At 35.7% G+C, this 20,633-nt stretch overlaps 1 protein-coding gene across 1 annotated transcript in view; it reads right to left on the reverse strand.

Moving 5' to 3' along the window:
• Nucleotides 1-20,633, reverse strand: part of LOC144252170 (adhesion G-protein coupled receptor V1-like) — a 102,996-nt gene that overhangs the window by 41,307 nt on the left and 41,056 nt on the right. The window contains 7 exon segments of the mRNA XM_077794676.1: nt 1,307-1,509; nt 2,943-3,198; nt 3,854-4,000; nt 8,105-8,309; nt 8,635-8,859; nt 14,937-15,057; nt 15,767-16,031. Coding sequence (XP_077650802.1) covers nt 1,307-1,509; nt 2,943-3,198; nt 3,854-4,000; nt 8,105-8,309; nt 8,635-8,859; nt 14,937-15,057; nt 15,767-16,031 — 1,422 coding nt within the window.

The raw sequence follows: 20,633 nt of genomic DNA on the forward strand, positions 1-20,633 counted from the left end.
ATTAAAGGCAATGTTTCTATGGAATGCTCATTCTCATTAGCAAATAAATAAGTTTTCAAAACCTATCCCACAAATTTTATTGTTGAGGTACCAGGGAATGAACCCAGGGACACTTAACCATTGAGTCACGTCCCCAGCCCTTTTTTAAAAATTTTTAATTTTGAGACAGGGTCTCACTAAGTTGCCTAGGGCCTCACTAAATTGCTGAGGCTGCCTTTGAATTTGCAATCTTCCTGCCTCGGCCTTCCAAGCTACTAAGATTACTGGTGTGCACCACCATGCCTGACCTATCCCTCAATTTTAACATGTATTGAATATGCCTTTCATATATAATATTCCAAGAGAAGTTTAGTAAATTTTACTTTTCCTTTAAAAATCAAAGTTCTAGACCTGTAAATCTAGATGTAATACTATATTTAATTCATTATTAAAGGTTTTTTTTTTTTGAACATGGAATAAAATTTCAAAACATAAAAAGAAAACATGTAGAAAGGGAAAGGAAACCACCTTCCTACACTATTCCTGTATCTTTCCCAGACAGTCCTCTTCAGAAGTCACTACTAGCAGGAAAACTAATGACATTTACTAATAATATAGACATTTATAATAATCAACATATAGTGTTATTAATATTACAATGTACTATTTATTAATACCTTAGTTGATTTAAGTGCATAGTGTTGGGAATCAAACCTGCCACATGTTAGACAAGTGTCCTGCCGCTGAGCTATATTTCCAGCCCCAATAATTATAACATTAATACAACTATTGCCACTTTCAGTTTTTTGTGTGCATGATTATAGATTCTTCCTCCCTCTCCCTCTCTCTCTCTCTCTCCCTCCCTCCCTCCCCCCCCTCTCTCTTTTTTTTCTCTCTTTCAATATGTAAATATAGATATACAGAGCAAAAACTAGACCTAAGCCATCTGAATATTAATCTGGATTCAAGTAATTGTACCCTGAAATGAAATTATTCCCCTATCAAACCAACAATAAAAATAACTAAATTGTTCCATTTTTTCAGATATTAGTTTAAAGCAACTAAACAATCAACATAATAGTACAGACAGGCAAATAATTAATCCAAATACAATGTTTCAAAGTTCACTCAAATTTGTCATTTTTGTAAGCTAGTTATAAAATATTTATTTATACATATTAAATATTTATTTAGGTGAAAAAATTACTCACATTTTCTATATTAAAAGGATCATTAAAAATAATTTTTACCTGTAAGAACATCACAATTTTACATTGAAAAGCATTTTCTTTTCTTTTCTAGCATATTTATTGCCATCCATACTTACTGGCAAAATGGCAACATTCACATGAGTTTCTTTTATGTTTTCTTTCATTATTATTGTTGTTTCTTGCAGTACATAATCTTCATTTTCAATAGCTTGATTATTTGTGTGTATCAAGAAACTGGGTTTCGTCTTCAAGTGAATGGCAATGTCCCCAAAGAACCCTTTATCTCGAACAACGTACAACTGCAGATTGGTGATGTTCTCTATGAGACAAACATGCCTCTAGTCAGTATGCTTTTCTGTTTGCTGTCAATGTTGTTTCAAGTTCTCAGTGGAATGTTCTGCACTATCCTTTTAAACAGGTAAGCAAACAAGTAAAACAAATACAGTACATACTCCCAAGGAGTATTCTGTCCATTGTCCCCAAAGTTGTGCTGAAAATCACCATCCATTCCTAGCATTCTGTCTAATCTCTCAGCTCTGATTCCACACGTAGCTTCCTGTGTTGTACGTGTCATATTGAAATTGCTGAAAGTCTTAGGGAAGTGCATATGTAAAGTTGAACAGAGGTTATATGTTTAAAAGATTCTTGAAAATAAATAGTGAGATACATGAAGACATCATTTAATGACTAATCATTAGAATAAGAGTAATCCATGGGATGTTCAAGAGTAAAGGCAATGTTTCTATGGAATGCTCATTCTGAGCATATACTAAAGTTCACATACTGAGGTGTCTCTCTCAAGGTTCAAATTATTTCACAACACCTACACTTTATTTCAATTCTTAGATTTTTAAAAAATTGTCATATAAAATGCAGTAAAAATGCCTGTCAATATTCACCTGCAGGTCTATGAATTTCTAATGACTAATGCTGTGTCTTTCTTTCCAAATTCCACAGTGAGATTCCTGGCAATTGATAGGTATTTCAAAAATGTGTGTTAAATAAAAACATAAATGGCTTATTTTATCATAAGTGTATTGTTTCAGTTCTGAACACATGGAAATATAAAGACCCAGGAAATACTACATGTCATTTTTTTTTCCCATCAACTCTTCCAATGAAAGATATTTGAAAGTTGGATATCCACACTGTTATCTGAAAATGTTAGAATCATCTCATAGTATATTCTAAATACATATTATGTTTAACCTTTTTTTAAAATACATCAAATGACCTTCATCCATAAAATTATATTTATCCAACAATACAAATAGTTATTTAGGTGAAGATTTCAGCACTTAAAAGAAAAATAACAAGGACTGACCAATGTACACTTCACAGGATAAAATTTTTTCTCATTAATCTTTTGGATTAAGCAATTTATACATTGATGCGATGTGCTTCTCACTATGTTGTCAGTGCACCATACAACTACTAAAAATGTAGAGAGAAAATATGGTTGAGGAAAACAAACAATGAAGAGAAACTCAAATAAAAAAACAGTTACCTCTATTGCAATGACTTCACTAAACTGTTAACATTTTTACCATGATAGTATATCTTTAAAAATTGAAAGTATTTTTAAAAACCTTATTGCTAAGTAGTCACATGATCATAAAATTTGAAGAACAAAAATGGTTATGACTTGTCAAATTGGAAAAGTCATATAAAAATAGAAATTTGCATTTTTTGTAAGCATCAAAAGTAAATTCATTTTTTACTAAAGCCTGAAAAATATGTAACCGAATTTACCTTTAGGCTCTGCTACTCTGGTGAAGAGAGACTTGGCATGCCAGCCCATGAAGCCATAGGGAGAGTCACTGGGCAGAGTAGTTATTACGGACTTGTTTCTTTTCTGATCAATAGTAGCACCTTTTGATGGGTCCTCAACCCGTTCTGTGGCAATTTGGGTTAGTGTTATGATCACAACCTCTGATAACTCTGGTATATCATCAGCAAGAACAGTTAGAGTAATTGTAGACAGTGCCTGGCCTTCAGTAAATGAAATCTAAAATTTTAGAGAAAGATTTTATTTATCCTGTCATTATCACTCTGCAGTAAGGATATTAAAAAGTTTGATTTTCTTTCAATTATGATACAATTTAACAAAGAGTTTAGCAACAATATGTTATTATACAAATAAAAAGCTTTTACATTAAAAATAAGAAAGGTAGGAAAAAGAAAAAGTAAACCATTTCTAAACCTAAGCTAATAAATCATATAGTCAAGTTGTCATATCCTGGAGCCTATATTTCTTTCTAATTTAGTGTACAAAGTCTTTCTGAAAATCTGCTAGATAACACATGTAAAGTTCTATAAAAATAAAAGAAGGCGGCATGCCGGCTTAAACATTTTTCTCTATAGAATTTTTGTCAGGATTGCTACTCCAGATAGAAGCAACACTTAACAATGAGTCAACCGAAGGAAAGACAGAGAGAGAGAGAGAGGGAGGGAGGGAGAGGGAGAGAGGGAGAGAGGGGGGGAGAGAGGGAGAGAGGGAGAGAGGGGGGGAGAGAGGGAGAGAGGGAGAGAGGGAGAGAGAGAGAGAGAGAGAGAGAGAAACACAAATCATAGCATTTCATCACTGAGGCAGGATCTGGTCTCATATATCAACAGTAATCATAATTTGTATGTGTCTTCTACAATTTTTGAACATTACATACCACTCCCGAGGTAGGAAATATGTCATCAATACTTCCATCAGCTTCCCATGCTACAGTTATAAGGCCATATGTGCCTTTTCAGCGCTCAACATTCAAGGTTACCAGGCTATCTTGATCCATTTCTTCTATTTGCTTAAATAATGAATTCTGAAAAATACACCAAAAGTCACATGGATTGACTTGAAATCACCTAAATATAGTCTTTTCTTTATTTCATGTTATTTTGCTTTTGTAGATTTCATGGTAATAAGCAATGTGAAATAGTAAATTAAAATAACAGTTAAAAATAGTAAAGTAAGAATGACTATAATTTTATTTTTAAACATACAGGTTTAAGTAAATAAAATACTAGTCAATAAAGATTTAATTTTATAGAATTATTTTTATTTTTGTTCTATATTTTTCAAATTTTGTTGAGTGAACATATTATTAATTTGATAATCAGAAAGCATGTTCTTTTATAAAATAGTACATATAACATGTAAAAAGTTTGTAGAATGGAAAGGACATGGAGTCAGGTGAGCAAGAAGCCTTTCCCCCAGAGTAAGGTCTGGCAATCCCTCTAGGTCTGTTCTTCCTAATGGTAAAATGTGTTGGACCTACAAGGTCTCCAGCTCCCACCCCAGTGCAGCACATCATAAGAATGAAGGTGCTCCTTCCAATCATTTGCAAATGTAACTTTATGCTTAAATTCACATCCTCTAACCTATTTCTGTTCATGGTGTTTCATATCTACCTAACAAACCTTACAACTATTTTACCAGCCAGAAATCTTCCTTTGCTTTATATTAGAATTTCTTTCTTCTCACCTATGCTTCCTAGCCTCTTATCATTTTTCCAAATTAATTTGTACCTCTGTGACTTAATATTCTTCACTGAACACACAACAGAAGATCTCTTGCCAGCCATTTAATGAAATTTCCTTCAAATGAATATTTTAGATAATCCCTTCTTACAATATATCCTTGGCTTCTCAAGGGTAATAAGAAAAAAATATGGAGTTTTAAAGATTTTTTCTTTCCAGTAAGATTTTTCATGTATTTTTACTATGATAATCTGAAAAGAGACCCCCCCATTAATTTCTTAAAGCTTATGAAAGCTTCTATTTAGAATGCTAATTTCAGTAAAGATCCTATCCTACAATGATACTTCACACAGTATTTTAACAAATTGTTAGAGATGTTACAGAGTAATAAAATCTTGCTCAAGGCAAACATTCCTGAAGAAAACGCCTTGATTTTAAAATATGCATATAATTTATTCAGAAAAGACAATGCCTTTTTAAAAGAAAAAACATCCTCTCTGGCTCTATATTTTCCATAAAGGAAGGTTAGTTAAATGAGGTCTTCATGCAGCCAGAAATATTCAAGTTGTTCTTGTCATCTACTACACCTCATCTTGAAAGGAGACTGTCCAGACAAAAAAGAGCTGTGTTGAGAAATTCTGAAAGGACTAAAGGAATCCAGGGTACTTACCTTGGCATGGTGACACCACAGTGATTTAGTGTCTCTAGACAATTTTTAAACAAGGTTCCTAAAGTGGAATCTACCGTGCCCATACAATTGAGGATAGTCTGTGCTCTCTATCTGAGGATAGTCTGTGCTCTCTATCTGCAGAACAGCTTCAAGGTAAGAAGATGGACACATGCTGCAGAACATGAGGGTTCTTGTCCCAGTAATGCAGCTCTGCTCTACATACTTGTCTGTTGTCCTGCAAAGGCTGTGGAAATGTTCTGTACCCCTCCACATGCAATGACATGATCATTGAAGCACCCTTGCAAACAACTGACTGAGGACATTAGAATGTCCAAAGCTTGTCATCTTACATCCCCCAAACTTGCTCCTCTCACAGTTGTTCATATCTTGGGGAAGGGTAAATTCATGCTTCCCATAGCTCTGCTTATTTGCTGAATTACTGCAATAGTCTCCTGAATTACTGCAATAGTCTCCACACTCCTGTGGGTGTGTCCTTCCCACTCACAGTATGTGTTCAATATTATAGTCAGAGCATTCTTTTCACAATGAATCAGTTCACACATTTCTTCTACCCTAACCCCTAAGAGGGCAAACTCAGCACAATGCTAAATAAGGGACTTGTGTACAACAATATTGACATAGCAGTCCTGATTGTTGTCCCTAAAAAGGCCAGCTCACAGGCTGGTCCTCAGCTAGTGTTTGGGAATATGAATTTCAGGAGGGTTCCCACCATTCTCAGAACTTCTGTTTTTGGTACTGGAGGATGAACTCGAAGATACTTTACCGCTGATCTATGCCCCAAACCCTTGTGTTTTTTATTTCTAGAGAGGATCTCCAGGAGAATCTTTGTCTTTTGATCTTCCTGCCTTAATCTCCTGAGAGAATGATACGATATCCACCACCACACCCTTCTCTATTCCCAGAGGTCTCAAGTTGCTCCCTGTGCCCAAGCTATTTGTACAAATAATGTGATTAACTAACATCTGTTTTCCTTCTGGAAGTGTAGAATTTTGGTATGTGCCAGGCAGATGGTAACCACATGACCAACTGCCAATTAAAACCTTGGGAACTGAGTCTCTAGTGAGCCTCTGGTTGGCAAAATTCCACGTTGTAACAACTGGATGCTATGGAAATGAGTATGTCCTGTGAGACTCTGCTGGGAGGGGATTCTTGGCAGTTTACACCTGGTTTCCTCTGACTTCACCCATGAGCATTTCCCCATGGAGAATTTTGAGTTTGTATCCTTTGCTTTCATGAATCATAGCTATGAGTATGATTCAACACTAAGTATATGAGTGCTCCCAGTGAATCATCAAAACTATGGATGGTCTTGGGATCACAGGCCCCTGACTAGCCTCCTGGACCTATCTCCCCCTCCTACACTGACTGTAGCCAGTGACTTCCTTGTTGCTCTATAAGGACAAGAGGGCACTGCAGGCCTCTCCTCTTGGTAATGGGTCCCTGTCTGAACTGTTACTACCCCAGATGTCAATATAATTCAATTTTCAACCCCTCCAGGCCTATGCCCTTCTGTAACTCCATACAGCCCTTCCTGACCATTCTATTTTATATTTCCTATCTACAACCCACACCCCTTCTTTCATGCTCCATATGCCTTCTCTGCCAGATGCTTCTCAACAGCACTAGCACCGTCCAAGATAGTACATGTTTTATTGTATCTTTGCCTATTGACAGTGTCTCCTTGATCCCCTCTAGGATAATGAAGGTAGAGATTTTTATTGTTTCATTCTCTGACATCTTTAACATCTGGCAGAATATCCATAACATAGTGTTTATTAAATATCTGCTGCATTTATGGAATAAATGAAAAACCAACTGATCAGGTTTGTTGCCCAGTTCTGGTCAATGAGAGATAAGAAGTTTTTGAGAGGCTTTGGGAAATTTCTTCTTTAATCAAAATGGGATATAAAGTATCTTTCTGTCCCTAACTGGACATGAATAAAAAGCAGTAGCCCAAATAATAATATCAGTTTTCAAACAACCAATGAAGGATCCATTTTGAACTAACAAAGTAGAGAAAGGGAAAGGACCTCTATTGACACAGTACAATCTCCAACTTCTTTCTCTGTGGACATGCTCTTAACATTTAAGCTAATATAAATTAAGTTTTCCTTATATGTAGAAGATTTCAGAGGAAGAGAGATAATAGCTGTAGATATAACTCTAGTTCAAAAGTCAGAATACACCTAGCAAATATAATACATGATGCAACATGAATGGCTGTTCTTTTGCTCACTGGCAAAAGCTGATAAAGGCTGTGTGTGGAATATATTTAAAAAGATTAGCATGGCTGGTTTTCCTCAAGACAAGACATCTGCATATGTGCAATGTACATATAGTTACATCTCTCTTCCATCCTCCCCACAATAATAAAATTTTATGTGATATGTATGACACAACACAGTGTATAGTGTATTAAACAGTCTGTCTCATCATTGCCCTCTGGTAAAAAGGCTAACAGCAGAGTCAAACTCCTGGACCAAGAATAATTAATTTCAAATTGAAATAAAAAGAATAACTACAAAAAAAATTAGGACAAGTTGATCCAGAGGCCCCATTGTGTAAGACAGCAAATTCCAAGATGCCAGCAGAATTCACCTTAGAATGCAGAACAGGGGATAAAGCCATGGCAAAGGAAAAGAGAACGGCTGCAGGGAGTATGACTCACTCACCAAGTGCAGAAAAGTCCTAATTTATAAATGAGAATGAACAAAATCACTTTGACTTGCGAGTATAAAATCCTTAGTATCATTACCTGAGCAAATCCAACAACTCCATAGGCATTATCATTAGACAGAATAGTTATTTTCACATAGCCATTGCTACCAATCTCTGCTCCACCTTTGGGATTTTTAAGCTGAACTTTGAAGGATTCTTCTTCTTCTGGAACTACATCATCAAGAATATTTACTGATATTGTAGCTTCTCTGTCCCCAGGTTCAAATATCAGTTCACCTGAACTAGCATAAGAAGCGTACATAAAATAAGTTAACGACAACAAATTTAAAATACACACATACTAGATTACTCATGAAACACATCACACTGAGTAATATTAAAGTTTTGGAAGAATCACATTTCATAAATAAATTTTTAATTAAAATTATGTATATAGTACTGAAGAACTTCATAGAATTCATATTAGAGATATGGATAACATCTCTATTTCTGGCTTAAAAATAGCTGTTATATTTTATATATTCCTCAGTCATTGAGACTTAGAAATTTGATGCCATATGAAATTTTAGTGAGCATACAGACATCTTGCATAAGTGTTGGACCTACCTAGGAATAAAGTCAGACTGGCTAGAGATGTAGGCCAGCTCATACATGTGTGAGTGGACAGCTCCCACAGCAGCAATTAAATTCTTGCTTGAATTAAGGGACTTTACTGTAACAGAATATGCATCCTGAGCAGAAGGTGCTTCCAGAACAAATTAGAACTGATTCAGCTCTGAATTCCAGCAGTAAAGAGCAGACCCTTCTTGGCCAAGTACAAGTATGTGGACTGCAAGAAAGAAAGAAAAGGCATCTTGGGGTGAAAAGTGAACTCATTCATACACTGTCTCCCCCATTTCCAAAGCAAAACTTTTCCCAAAGTTCCATTTGGACACCTCAAATTAAGTAAATATAATGCTATTTCTAAAAGTACCTAAATATAAACAATAATTTATGAGTGCTGTGGAATAATCAATCCAGCTGGACAATGCACCCACATGCATTTAAGAGAAATGAAAACACTGTCTGGTAGCACTCACATGGGTTTTGTATTCTTAAATCTATCTCAATATCTATAAAGTACTTTTTAAAAATATATATATTTTTAGTTGTAGTTGAAAACAATATCATTATTTATTTATTTTTCTGTGGTGTGAGGATGGAACCCAGTGCCTCATACATGCTAGGCGAGTGCTCTACCACTGAGCCACAACCACAGCCCCTATAAGTAATTTTAAAGTAAAAAATATCCATAATCACACCAGTAAATGTTTTAATTTTTATATTTTCCTCTCTGGTCACTATATTAATTTATATCTGACAGTTATAAATAGTAAAAAATTGTATAAAAAATCTAAATTAAGAATTTTATCCCATATTTATAGTTTTACACAGGATTATATGTTTATATGTTGCTGTATAGTCTATAAATTCATAATTTTAATGCATAGATAATAATATGTAGGGTTGATCTTCAAGATATATTTAATAATTTCCCTACATTGGCTATCTGTTGTTTTACATTTCATTTCCAATATTAAGTAAAGACAGAATTTTTATTATTTCAATAGATAAATTATTCAAGGTTATTAGGCCAAAGTGTATGAACAAATTCATGACTCCTAAAGTATATTCTGCCAATGCTTTTTGAAATGTTATCAGAAAAGTGTATTTTTATTAAATTCAAAGCAATGGCACACATTTGTATCTACAGAAGTTGGGAAGGAAGAGGGCATACATGTTGTATATAATACTAAACAATCTTGAGGCTTAATACTGGCCAAGGTGGGTAGGGGGTCCATATAGAAACATCCAAATTCCAGCACTTAAAGAAACTCAATGGAACATAAATTCCCAAATAAAACTGATTGAGTGTTAAATTAGCACATGGGACCAGAAATCATGAGGGTCTTCTAAACTGTTAGCCCATAAGTTATAGTGGCAAACCCCATATCCTAACTCCTACATATCAAGAACTACTGACCATATTTGTTTACAGCAATTAATTTAAGTACTATTATAGTTTGTAAATGTTGTGTAAAAGACTAAGAAATGTCTTATTAACACACATGAATCTTTAACTATCCATATATTTTGCATAAAGCTTTATAAAACTGGAGATATTCAGAAAAAAATAAAACTAAATGGATCTGAAAGCCCTCAAATTTAGCTGACACAGTCTCAACCAAGATCAAAACTAGAGTGATCTGAGCACCACTGATTTTGGTTCTCCACCTTCATAGATATTCCCTATTCACTTCTCAATTGGATTGGTATGAATAGGAAACAAGTTGATAATGAGATGTTCACATTAAAAATATGGGTGCTCAAATCTACTTACAGATACTCTTCAACTTGTAATGAAATTATGTCCTGATAAATCCATAATAAGTAGAGAATAGCATCAGTCAAAATGCACTCAATACTGTTAACCCACTGAACATCACAGCTTAGATTAACCTGCTTTAAATGTGCTCAGAAAAAGCCTCCAGTTGGGCAAAATCATCTAACACAGAGTCTATTTTATAATTGACTACTGAATGTCTCATATAACTAGTTGACTACAGTACACCACACAGAATGCAATCTGTGCTGTTTGTACCGTGAATATGGGGCCAACTGGAAGCTGCACTCCTTGCTGCTGCCCAGCATTGCAATCATGCTGCATATCACTAGCCTTGGAAAAGGTCAATTTTCAAAATATACAGTATGGATTTGACTGAATATATATCACTTTCACACCATCATCAAGTCAAAAACGGAAAATCCTAAGCACAGCCATTTTAAGTCAAGGACCATCTATATATACATATAATGAGTAGTTCCTAAGAAAGTAAACATTTATAACATTTCAAAAGCAGGAAATTGGGTCAGAGAATTGATAACAAAAAATCTTACATCTCTACTCTGGGACATGGAAGTGTAACTAGTACTCATACTCTTCCATTTAGCAAAACAATAAAAAAGCAGAAGTTATCTCAAAGAAAGGCAACCAGATAAGACAGTTTAAGATGTGTAGATAAAGAGAAGTTTGAGTACTGAATGGTAGAAAGTAAGTATTCTTAACAATTACAGATGTGAGACTTTAAGAATGAAGACAGTAAGAGACAGTGTGGCCAGGAAGAGCTACATACAAAGGAAGCAGCAACATCAGGAGAGAACTGAGTTCCAGCATAAGTAGAAGGGAAGATTTTGAGGAAGGTCTGAGATAACAATCTATCTGTTCCACAGGGCCTTATGGGAGCATGTGGGGAGTTGAGGGAGGTGGGGCAGGGCATCTGGCCTAGACATCAGGGTTTGTGTGGTCTACAGGATGTACAGACCAAATGAGGATGAAAGTCTCTTCACCTCCATGTGCACTGGATTTCTCATGAAGACTAAATAGAGATGAAGAGAGCAACCATCTATTCCAGATGATTTTCAAAAAGGATGATGTCCAGAGGTCATAGTTTTGGTGAAGCTAACAGTTGGGGGACTAAGACAGGAGGGTTAAGGGGCCTCCCAAGCAGTATACAGAGCTTTGAGGTTTAAGTGAGATTTAAAAGGGGGGGGGGTGCTAACTAGGGCTTGGAACACAATAAACATTCAGTCTTTAAAGGCTATAGATTTCCTTATGTTCTGAATCCCTTACCAACCCTTTAAAAAAGTGGAGTTCAACAAGGTTCAGTTTGAGTTCTTTTTCTCATACTACATAGTCTCTTTCTAAACCATTCTATCTCAGCCTATACTAAAATGATCCTCTGTACTTAGTGACTTCCATTGTTTATCTGTGACTAAGGATTCTCTTCTAAATTCCAACCAATAATATTTACTCAAAGGCATCTCAAACTCAACATATCCCAACCAAATTCATTATCTTTGTCCCAGAAAGGCGCAGTCCTCCCCCATGTCACCTCCATGATAGGTGTTGTATCATGTTTCCATTACCTGCAGAAATGAAGGCTATTGACAACCTCTCTCTCACCTACCCCAAACATCTTGCTGACCATCAACTCTTCCGGATTTCACTCATGAGATATCTGAATCAATCTACTCCACCTGCATCACCAACCTATTTTCCACCTGCATCACCTACCACTTTCCAAGCTAGCTCTAGTCTAAAGTATGTGTCTCCAGAGTGTCTTCAAATACTTTTTCTTAGTAGACTCTAAGTTTTTCTACCATGACAGCAAAAAGCTCCCCTTTAAAACAAACACACAGTCTCTCTCTCTCTCTCCCTCACTCCCTCCCCATCCCTCTCTCTCTAACTTGTCTCCCTACATTTCTTCATCACCTTCTCATAAAAAGTACCCCAATACTTCTAGAAGAAAGACAAAACTCTTTCAAGTCCCCATATGATTTATCTGTTTAATCTTTGGTTACACCCCACACTACTGTCTTCTCCTTGCCTGTTTTGGGTCACACTGGTCTTCCTGGTCCTTCCCTCAAAGCACCACTCACCATCACCACCTGACCTCTGTACATGCTGCTGCCTTTGCCTGGAGCCCATCTCATGCTCAATTCTTTGTCTCATGAACTCTTACTCAACCTATAGTTCTCGGCTAAATAATTCTTCACTAATAAAGTTTTCTGGTTCTCTCTTTAGACCAGGTCAGTTTTTCCCCATTTTGTATTATGAAAGTACAATATTCCATTCTTTTTATTTGTTTATGGATAGAAAATTGTGTGCTACATATGATGTCTCTCTTCCCTACTATGTGCTAAACTTCTTCAGGATAAGGACAGACTATATAATTTTGCTTACCCTTGTTTCCCTAGGTTCTACCTTTGTGCTTGGCACATAATTGACATGTAAAATACATCTATTAACTAATAAAGAAGAGAAGGGTAAAGGGGAATATGAGTTCATATGTCCTTGCAGTCTTTGTTATATTCATTCTTCCCCTTCCATATAAAGAACTCAATCACTACCCAATAATCTCTGTCAAGTCATTAATCAGAATAAAATATGTGATCCTCACAGTCATGGCAGCAATCTAATGTTTTTAATAATATATTTGACACATACAAAATAAGAAAGCCCCCGAACATTCTTTAATGCATAATTTCAGCTTTCAGGGGATCTATAATAAGCCTCTCTGAATAATTACCTACAATCTATTCATACTTTCACAACCTCAAGTCACAGAAACAAAAGAAATAAAGAGACCTCACAATGGGTCCCTTAATAAACCTCTGGCAGAATTTCCCACAAATTCTCTTAGAAAGTTTGCCTATTATATTTTTTAAAAATCTTTAAAGGCAATTCTATAACTTTAATTAATGGCCCATTCACGCAGCACACTTCATCCTTAATTAATTAGACAACTATTTTCAATAATAATAAGTGCCTCAAGTAGACACAGTTAAGCCATTTGAAAACTTGAGGTATAAGAGAAGCAAAAATTAAAAGGCACAAAATTAAGGGACAACTGAAAAAAGACAAACAAGTATATGATGAAAGAAACATAATTTATTCAGTGAATCCATACTGAGCAAACACGAAAATCAATCAAGCTGTATATCATAAGAGAGTGCAGCAACACAGGACTTGCATCAGTGTGTGGACAATGTAAAGAGATAATCTGAGGAGGGGATAAGGAGAAAACAGGCAGGCACAGGATTTTGACAGCAGAATGAAGACAAGTCTAGAGACCTGAAAGCCATGCCATAGTCCAGATGGAGAGTGGCGGGGTCTGGGAGAATATATCATGGATGCAGGGCTGAGGAGGAAGAAGTGGAAAACACGGAAAGGAGATGCAGTGACGTGTGTGTGTGTGTGTGTGTGTGTGTATTTTATATATATATATATATATATATATATATATATATATATATATATATATTTATTAGAAATGAGAGGTAAATAAGCTGTGATTCCTGGTCAGTGCTGAGGTGACTTAGGGTGACAGTCACAAAGCCTAACAGAGAAAAAAGCAGTCAGGCACCTAAGAAAAACTGCAAATATAGACTGTCTCCTATATTTGCACCAAATCCTCCAGTCCTCTCAATATGCTTTACTTTATACGTTTTAACTTTTGTGAGTTAGATTATCCTCAAAAATCAATATCTCTGAAGTCCAACCCTCTAACAATCTCTCTATCCACTACTCAATAGTGTCTTCATATTTTTTATTGCTTCTCTACTCAGACATTAAGACTATGAAGTTAGGGAATTCTTCATATCTACATAACAATGACTTACATATACTATTTAATTAGTAAAAGTGTGCTGTTTCATTCATATGGAATTGGTATGTCTCAACCCAACAGCAGGACTGTGATTCATTTGGACTAGCCTGTGTAGCCCCTTGTGCTTGGCTTCCAAGTTCCTCTGGGCACCTCAGCAGCATACATGATGATTCACCAATTGTGTGTTGTCCCTGTACTGTTGACACCTTCCCTAAAGGCAACCTGACCAGCTCACATGGCAACTGGACTCAGCTGCTTCTCTTTCTCTACAGCCTGCCCAAGTGATTCCTCCAGACAGCAGATATACTACACATATATCCAACTTTCTGACTTTTCAAAAACTCCTTAAATGCTAATGTTTCCTCTCTTCTTATATATACTTTCATATTTAAATATATATATATATATTTAATGTCATTTTCATTTTCTCTAAATAAGAGAGACAAGAGACAAAAAAAAGTATCCTATCTTTCTTCTTCATTAACATTTTCCCCTATATTTTAGTCACTTATTCTCAAGGAGCCTTTTGAAATTCTAGGACTTCTGGAAAGATTGTTGTACAGATATTGATTTTATACTCTTTTTAAAATACCCAGGCTCTGGAATGTGACAATTTTATGTCTAATTTAATGAGATTCAAATAATCCTGTTTCACACTGCCTTTAGGATGACTAGTTAGCAGTTGAAAAGTCCTTATCTATTCCAGAGGCTGGTGTGAAGGAATGAATTCTGTTAACGGTAGGAAAATCCAGGGATTGGAAATATCTGAAAGAAGACTGTCCTATCTCCCAGAGGAAAATATCAATGGAATTCTGATCTCCTACAACAATACAGTAATAATCAAATCTTGAAGTAAAAGTTACAGAAAGAAAATGGCAAAATTGCCTAGTAAGACTATAACAAAATGGTAATTCTAATTTAAGAAACAAATTTCATATGAATCCATTTAGTTCAACAAAAACATAACTTTTTAGATAATGTTTCAAATGTCTTTGGTAATAGTTAACTAGCTAGCTATTGTCCATGACCCAACCATAAAGAAAGAAAAGAAGCAAAATATTTTCTTTTTTTTAACATTGTTGAAATTTTATCTAAATTTTTGGTAAGCAAAAGAAATCATATTCTTATTTAGAAAACATTTTTGAAACAATATTGTCAAAAGTTGCTGAACACTTTTTATTAGTACTATAAATTATTCATGACACCCCAAACATATTCAGATAAAAAGTTACCTGTTTGCACTTGTCTATGAAATCTTCATAAATCATTCTATTCTACTCAACCACCCCTTATTTCATTTTAACGTAACTTTAAATTTGTGGTTCAGGGCACTACAAAAGTACTGGCATAATGCTTATTTTTTCCTCAAATTGCATTTATACCTGATAATTAACATTATCCCTCAAGAAATAGTCTATGGATTACCTAAAAAATTGTTACAAGAGCATTTTCATATAAAACAAACATTATGAAGGCTAGACAATTTGGGTAATAAATATAGTTGCATTATAAACACCATGTCATCTTACCTAAAAAGGTATTTTTGGCAAAAATTAAGTAAATATCATCTCCTGAAGACAAAGCTTCAATTTGTGTCGTTCCACTGACTGGCACTTCTTCAAAGTAAATAAATGTGCTGTCAGACCATCTGAATAAAAGGACGTGTAGCCTGACATTAGCCTGGGAAATTGCTAAGAACAAAGAGTTGCCTCTGTTGAATAAGGCCATGGTCAAAACACCCCGGACAGGAAGATTCTGTTGCAATGCAAAGCTCTGTCCATTCCATCTGAAGACCTGTAGGAAATGTTCAAATATAAAAACCTTCATGGCTAGGAATTTAGCACTAGGAAGAATTTAGCCAATGTCACATGTCTATTCTCCTGTATCCTTTTATTTAGTTAGGATGATACTTTTATTAAGTGGGAAAGTACCAAGCCTAATGCCTTCTCCCCTTTTTTATTTCTGTGTGTGTACACACATGCATGCAGAATAAATGAAAGAAAAATTATTTGAAAATAAATCTTAGAAGTGAGTACAAGATCTTCTGATGTTGCACATCATTTCCAACATCTTGATCAACATCATATAGAGAAATGCCTAAACTATTTTCATCCTCATGGTGGCAATGCATACAAGGTTTCAGGGTAAGTGTTCATAATATTTAAAATTAAAAGAAAGTGTATAATCGACCTGGTTTCCTATATAATTTGAGCACTTTCACAACAAATTATACTTATTCAGGAGATGGAAGATGGTGGAGGAGACAGAAGATAACGAAGTAAAGGAAAGCTACTTCCTAAGCTGCATCCTGGTGTGGTAGGAGCCCTCTTCAAACAAAGACAAGAGGCACAGCACAACTAGTAGATGTGTGCACATGCAACTCTGTTGAACAATGTGGCGCCTTTAGTAACCAGGTATGCATGTGTTCCCCAGAACAAAGAAAGGCAGTGTGGCACACTGACCATGCAAACGCCACTCTGCTAACACTCAGGGCACATGTGCAACTCTGCCAACACCCCCAGTGGGCCTGTGCAGCTCTGTCAAAATTTCCTTATAGAATAACCACATGAAGTGTATTTTTCCATATAGGGGAGCAAAGGAACTAATATGTAACAGGGGAAAGGGAGACTAGCAGTGGCTATATAAGGCAAATCCCTGCTGCAATAGGGGCTTGGCTTTGGATGAAAATCCACCCAGTCTGTCCTGGTACAAAATAAACATTACTCTTATTAACCACCTTGGTGTCATGTCTCTGTGTGTGATCCCCACAACAGTGGCCTGGGACCAAAGCAATAGGTGTACAGCTTCTTGACAAGGTGGGTAAAAGAGGAATTTCAATAAAATTTAACATTAGACACTGAAGTGGCTCAGGGACTCAGGAATTTGGGTACAGTAACTGAATAAGAAGGAATACATTGGAGCAGACCTGGCAGCCCCACCACCTATGCAGAGTCACCACAGACAGAGGGAACAGAACACAGTCTTCATAGAGAGAAACCTGAAATCAAAAATGCTACCTATTCTTAACTGATCCAGAGGCTGTACTGTATGCTAATGCTTGAAAAGCATGCTCTATATTTCAACTGGTTACGGAGAGATGAGGCAAGTCACAATGTCCTGCACACAGCTTTCTGGGGACCTAGGCTGGGCCAGATGGAAAGTGAGTAAAACAGTGACTACACCCAGAGCAAAGGGAGCCCAATTCACTTGTCCTTTTTCTCAGGAAGCTCATGTGACCAGCTGAAGTCTGAGCTGGCACGGTGAACACACTAAAGGACTAGACCAGAGAAGACAGTGTTCTTGAGCAGCAGTGAGTAAAGGGTCAGCAACCCCCTGTCCCATGATTGGATTTTTGGAGGGTCTTGAGAACCAGACCTGCAGATGACATTGGCTATTGTCTAATCTAGAAGTGGGTCCATCTAGTCTTTCCAAAGAAGCCCCAGCCAACAAAGCCCAGGAGGCCTAATGAGACCTCAGCCCTACCTGCTGGAACTTCCCTCACAGGATGCTGCAGAGGCAGTTCCTTGGGAGTGCACCAAACTGGTCCAGATGGACAAAGCACCAGCTGACAGTTTGTCCTAACCCACCCCACCTCATACTAGTGAGAAGGGAAGCTGAGTCTTACATACTACATCAAACAGCTTCAGTCTTAGGCTGTTCCAAGTGGCAGCTCAGAGAGCAACACAAAACCAGGAAGGACTAAACAACCCCACCCTTTGCTCTCTCTATCTGTATACAACTCAGAAGAATTGAAAAGAAAGACTGTTGACATACACAAAAACCACCCAATGTCATCAATTATTTTGTCTAATTCAATGGAGAAGTGTCCTTTATTCTTCATTACAATTTTTAAAAATTCTTTCTGGGGCTAGGGCTGTAGCTCAGTGGTAGAGCACTTGCCTAGCATGGGTGAGGCAGTGGGTTTGATCCTCAGCACCACAGTAAAAAATTCAATAAAGTTATAAAATGTATTAAAAAATTATTTCCATGTGTGCATCATAAACAATATTATAAATCAAATGGATCAAATGTACATCTACAGAATATTCCACCCTATAACAGCGAAATTTATCTTCTCCACTGCACACAAATTTTTTTCCAAAATAGACCATATTCTAGGCCATGAAACAAATCTTAGCAAATCCCAAAAAAAAAATCAACATATCCCATGTATCCTATCAGATAATAATGGAATGAAACTAGAATCAAAGCAAGAAAAATAATAGAAACCACAAAAAAGATGGAGATTGAACAATACTCTCTTAAATGAAGAAAATATCAAAGAAGAAATAAGAATAGAAATTAAGAAATTCTTAGGAAAAAAGAGAAAAATATACAATAGATCAGAATCTCTGGGACAGTATTAAAATAGTTCTAAGAGGAAAATTATAGCACCATTATAAAATTAAAGAATTGTCAAATAAATATGCTTATGCTTCACCTCAAGGCCTTAGAAAAAGATGAACAATCTAACCCTAAAACCAGTAGAAGACAGGAAATAATTAAGTTCAGAGCCAAAATCAATAAAGCTGAGAATAAGAAAACAATAGTCAGGAACAAGATAAATAAGATTGACACTTAGCCAAACTAATCAAAAGAAAGAGTGAGAAGAAGCAAATCAACAAGATCTGAGATAAAAAAGGAAATACCAGCAAAGACCCTTTTGAAATCCAGAGAGTTATCAAAACCTGTTTTGAAAATTTGTACTCCAATAAGCTGGAAAATCTTAAAGACACTGACAAATTTCTAGACACATATGGACCTACTCAAATTGAATCAGAAAGATGTAGAAAACCTAAATAGACCAATACTAACTAATGAAACTGAAACAGTAATTAAAAGCCTTTCAAAAAAGGAAAACCCAGGACCTGATGGATTCTCAACTGAATTCTACTAGATCTTTAAAAAAGAACTAACACTCTTTCTCAAATTACTCCATGCAATTAAAAGAGGGAACATTCCTAAATACATTTTTAGAAGCTGGTATAACCCTGATGCCAAAACCAGATAAGATGCATCAAGGGAAGAAAACTACAGAATAATATCCCTGATAAACTAGATGCAAAATTCCTTAATAAAATTTTAGCAAACACCATTTAAAAACACATCAGAAAAGATAATACACCATGATCAAGTGGGTTTCATTCCAGGAATACAAAGTTGTTTCAACATAGGCAAATCAATAAATGTAATTAATCCTTTAACAGAATTAAGGACACAAATCATTTGGTCATCTCAATACATGCAGAAAAGGCCTTTGATAAAATTCAACACCAATTCACATGAATAAATGCTGGAGAAGCTAGGAATCAAAAGAACTTACCTAATCATCATAAAGGCCATTTATGACAAACTCAAAGCCAACATCATACTCAGTGGAGAAACACTAAAACTTTAAAAACAGGAATAACACAAGGCTGTCCACTCTCACCACTCCTATTCAATATAGTCCTCAAAACATTAGCCAGAGCAATCAGGCAACAAAAGGAAATGAAAGGTATACAAATAGGGAAAAAAGACGTCAAAATATTTGTTTGCCAATGATATGATCCTATATCTAGAAGACCTAAAAAACTCCACTAGATCACTTCTAGAGCTTATAAATAAGTTTAGCAAAGAAGGAGAATACAAGATCACCACTCATAAATCAATAGCTTTCTTACACTCTAACCATAATTCAGCTGAGGAAGAAATGAAGAAAACCATCCCATGTTCTTGAACAGACAGAATCAATATTGTCAAAATGGCCACAGTACCAAAAGCAATATAGAGATTCAAAGCAATCTCATTTAAATAACAATGATATTTTTCACAAAATTAGAAAAAAAACAATTCTTAAATTCATTTGGAATAATAAGAGAAACAAAATAGCCAAAGCAATACTAAGCAAGAGAAGAGAAGCAGGAGGTATCACAACACCTGATCTGAAATTATATTTCAGAGCTATAGTACCAAAAACAGCATGGTACTGGCATCAAAATAGACATGAAAACAAATAAAACAGAATAGAAGACGCAGAGACAAATCCACATACTTACAGCCATCTGACATTTGAAAAATCTGTCAAAACTATATTTTAGACAGACAAAAGACAGCCTTTTTAACAAATGGTGCTAGGAAAACTGGATAGCTATGTATAGAAAAATGAATCACACCCCTCTATTTCACCCTATACAAACCCAAATCAACATGGATCAAAGACTCGGGAATTAGACCAAAAACTTTACAACTACTAGAAGAAAACATAGGCTCCATAGTCCATCATATAGATGCTGACAAGACCCCCAAAGTGCAAGAAATAAAATGAAGAATAAATGAATGCCATAAAACTAAAAAGCTTGTCTACAGCAAAGGAAACAATTAAGAACATGAAGAGAGAGATGACAGAAAGGGAAA

Source organism: Urocitellus parryii, unplaced genomic scaffold (genome assembly GCF_045843805.1).
Source record: "Urocitellus parryii isolate mUroPar1 unplaced genomic scaffold, mUroPar1.hap1 Scaffold_37, whole genome shotgun sequence".
Classification (NCBI taxonomy): domain Eukaryota; kingdom Metazoa; phylum Chordata; class Mammalia; order Rodentia; family Sciuridae; genus Urocitellus; species Urocitellus parryii.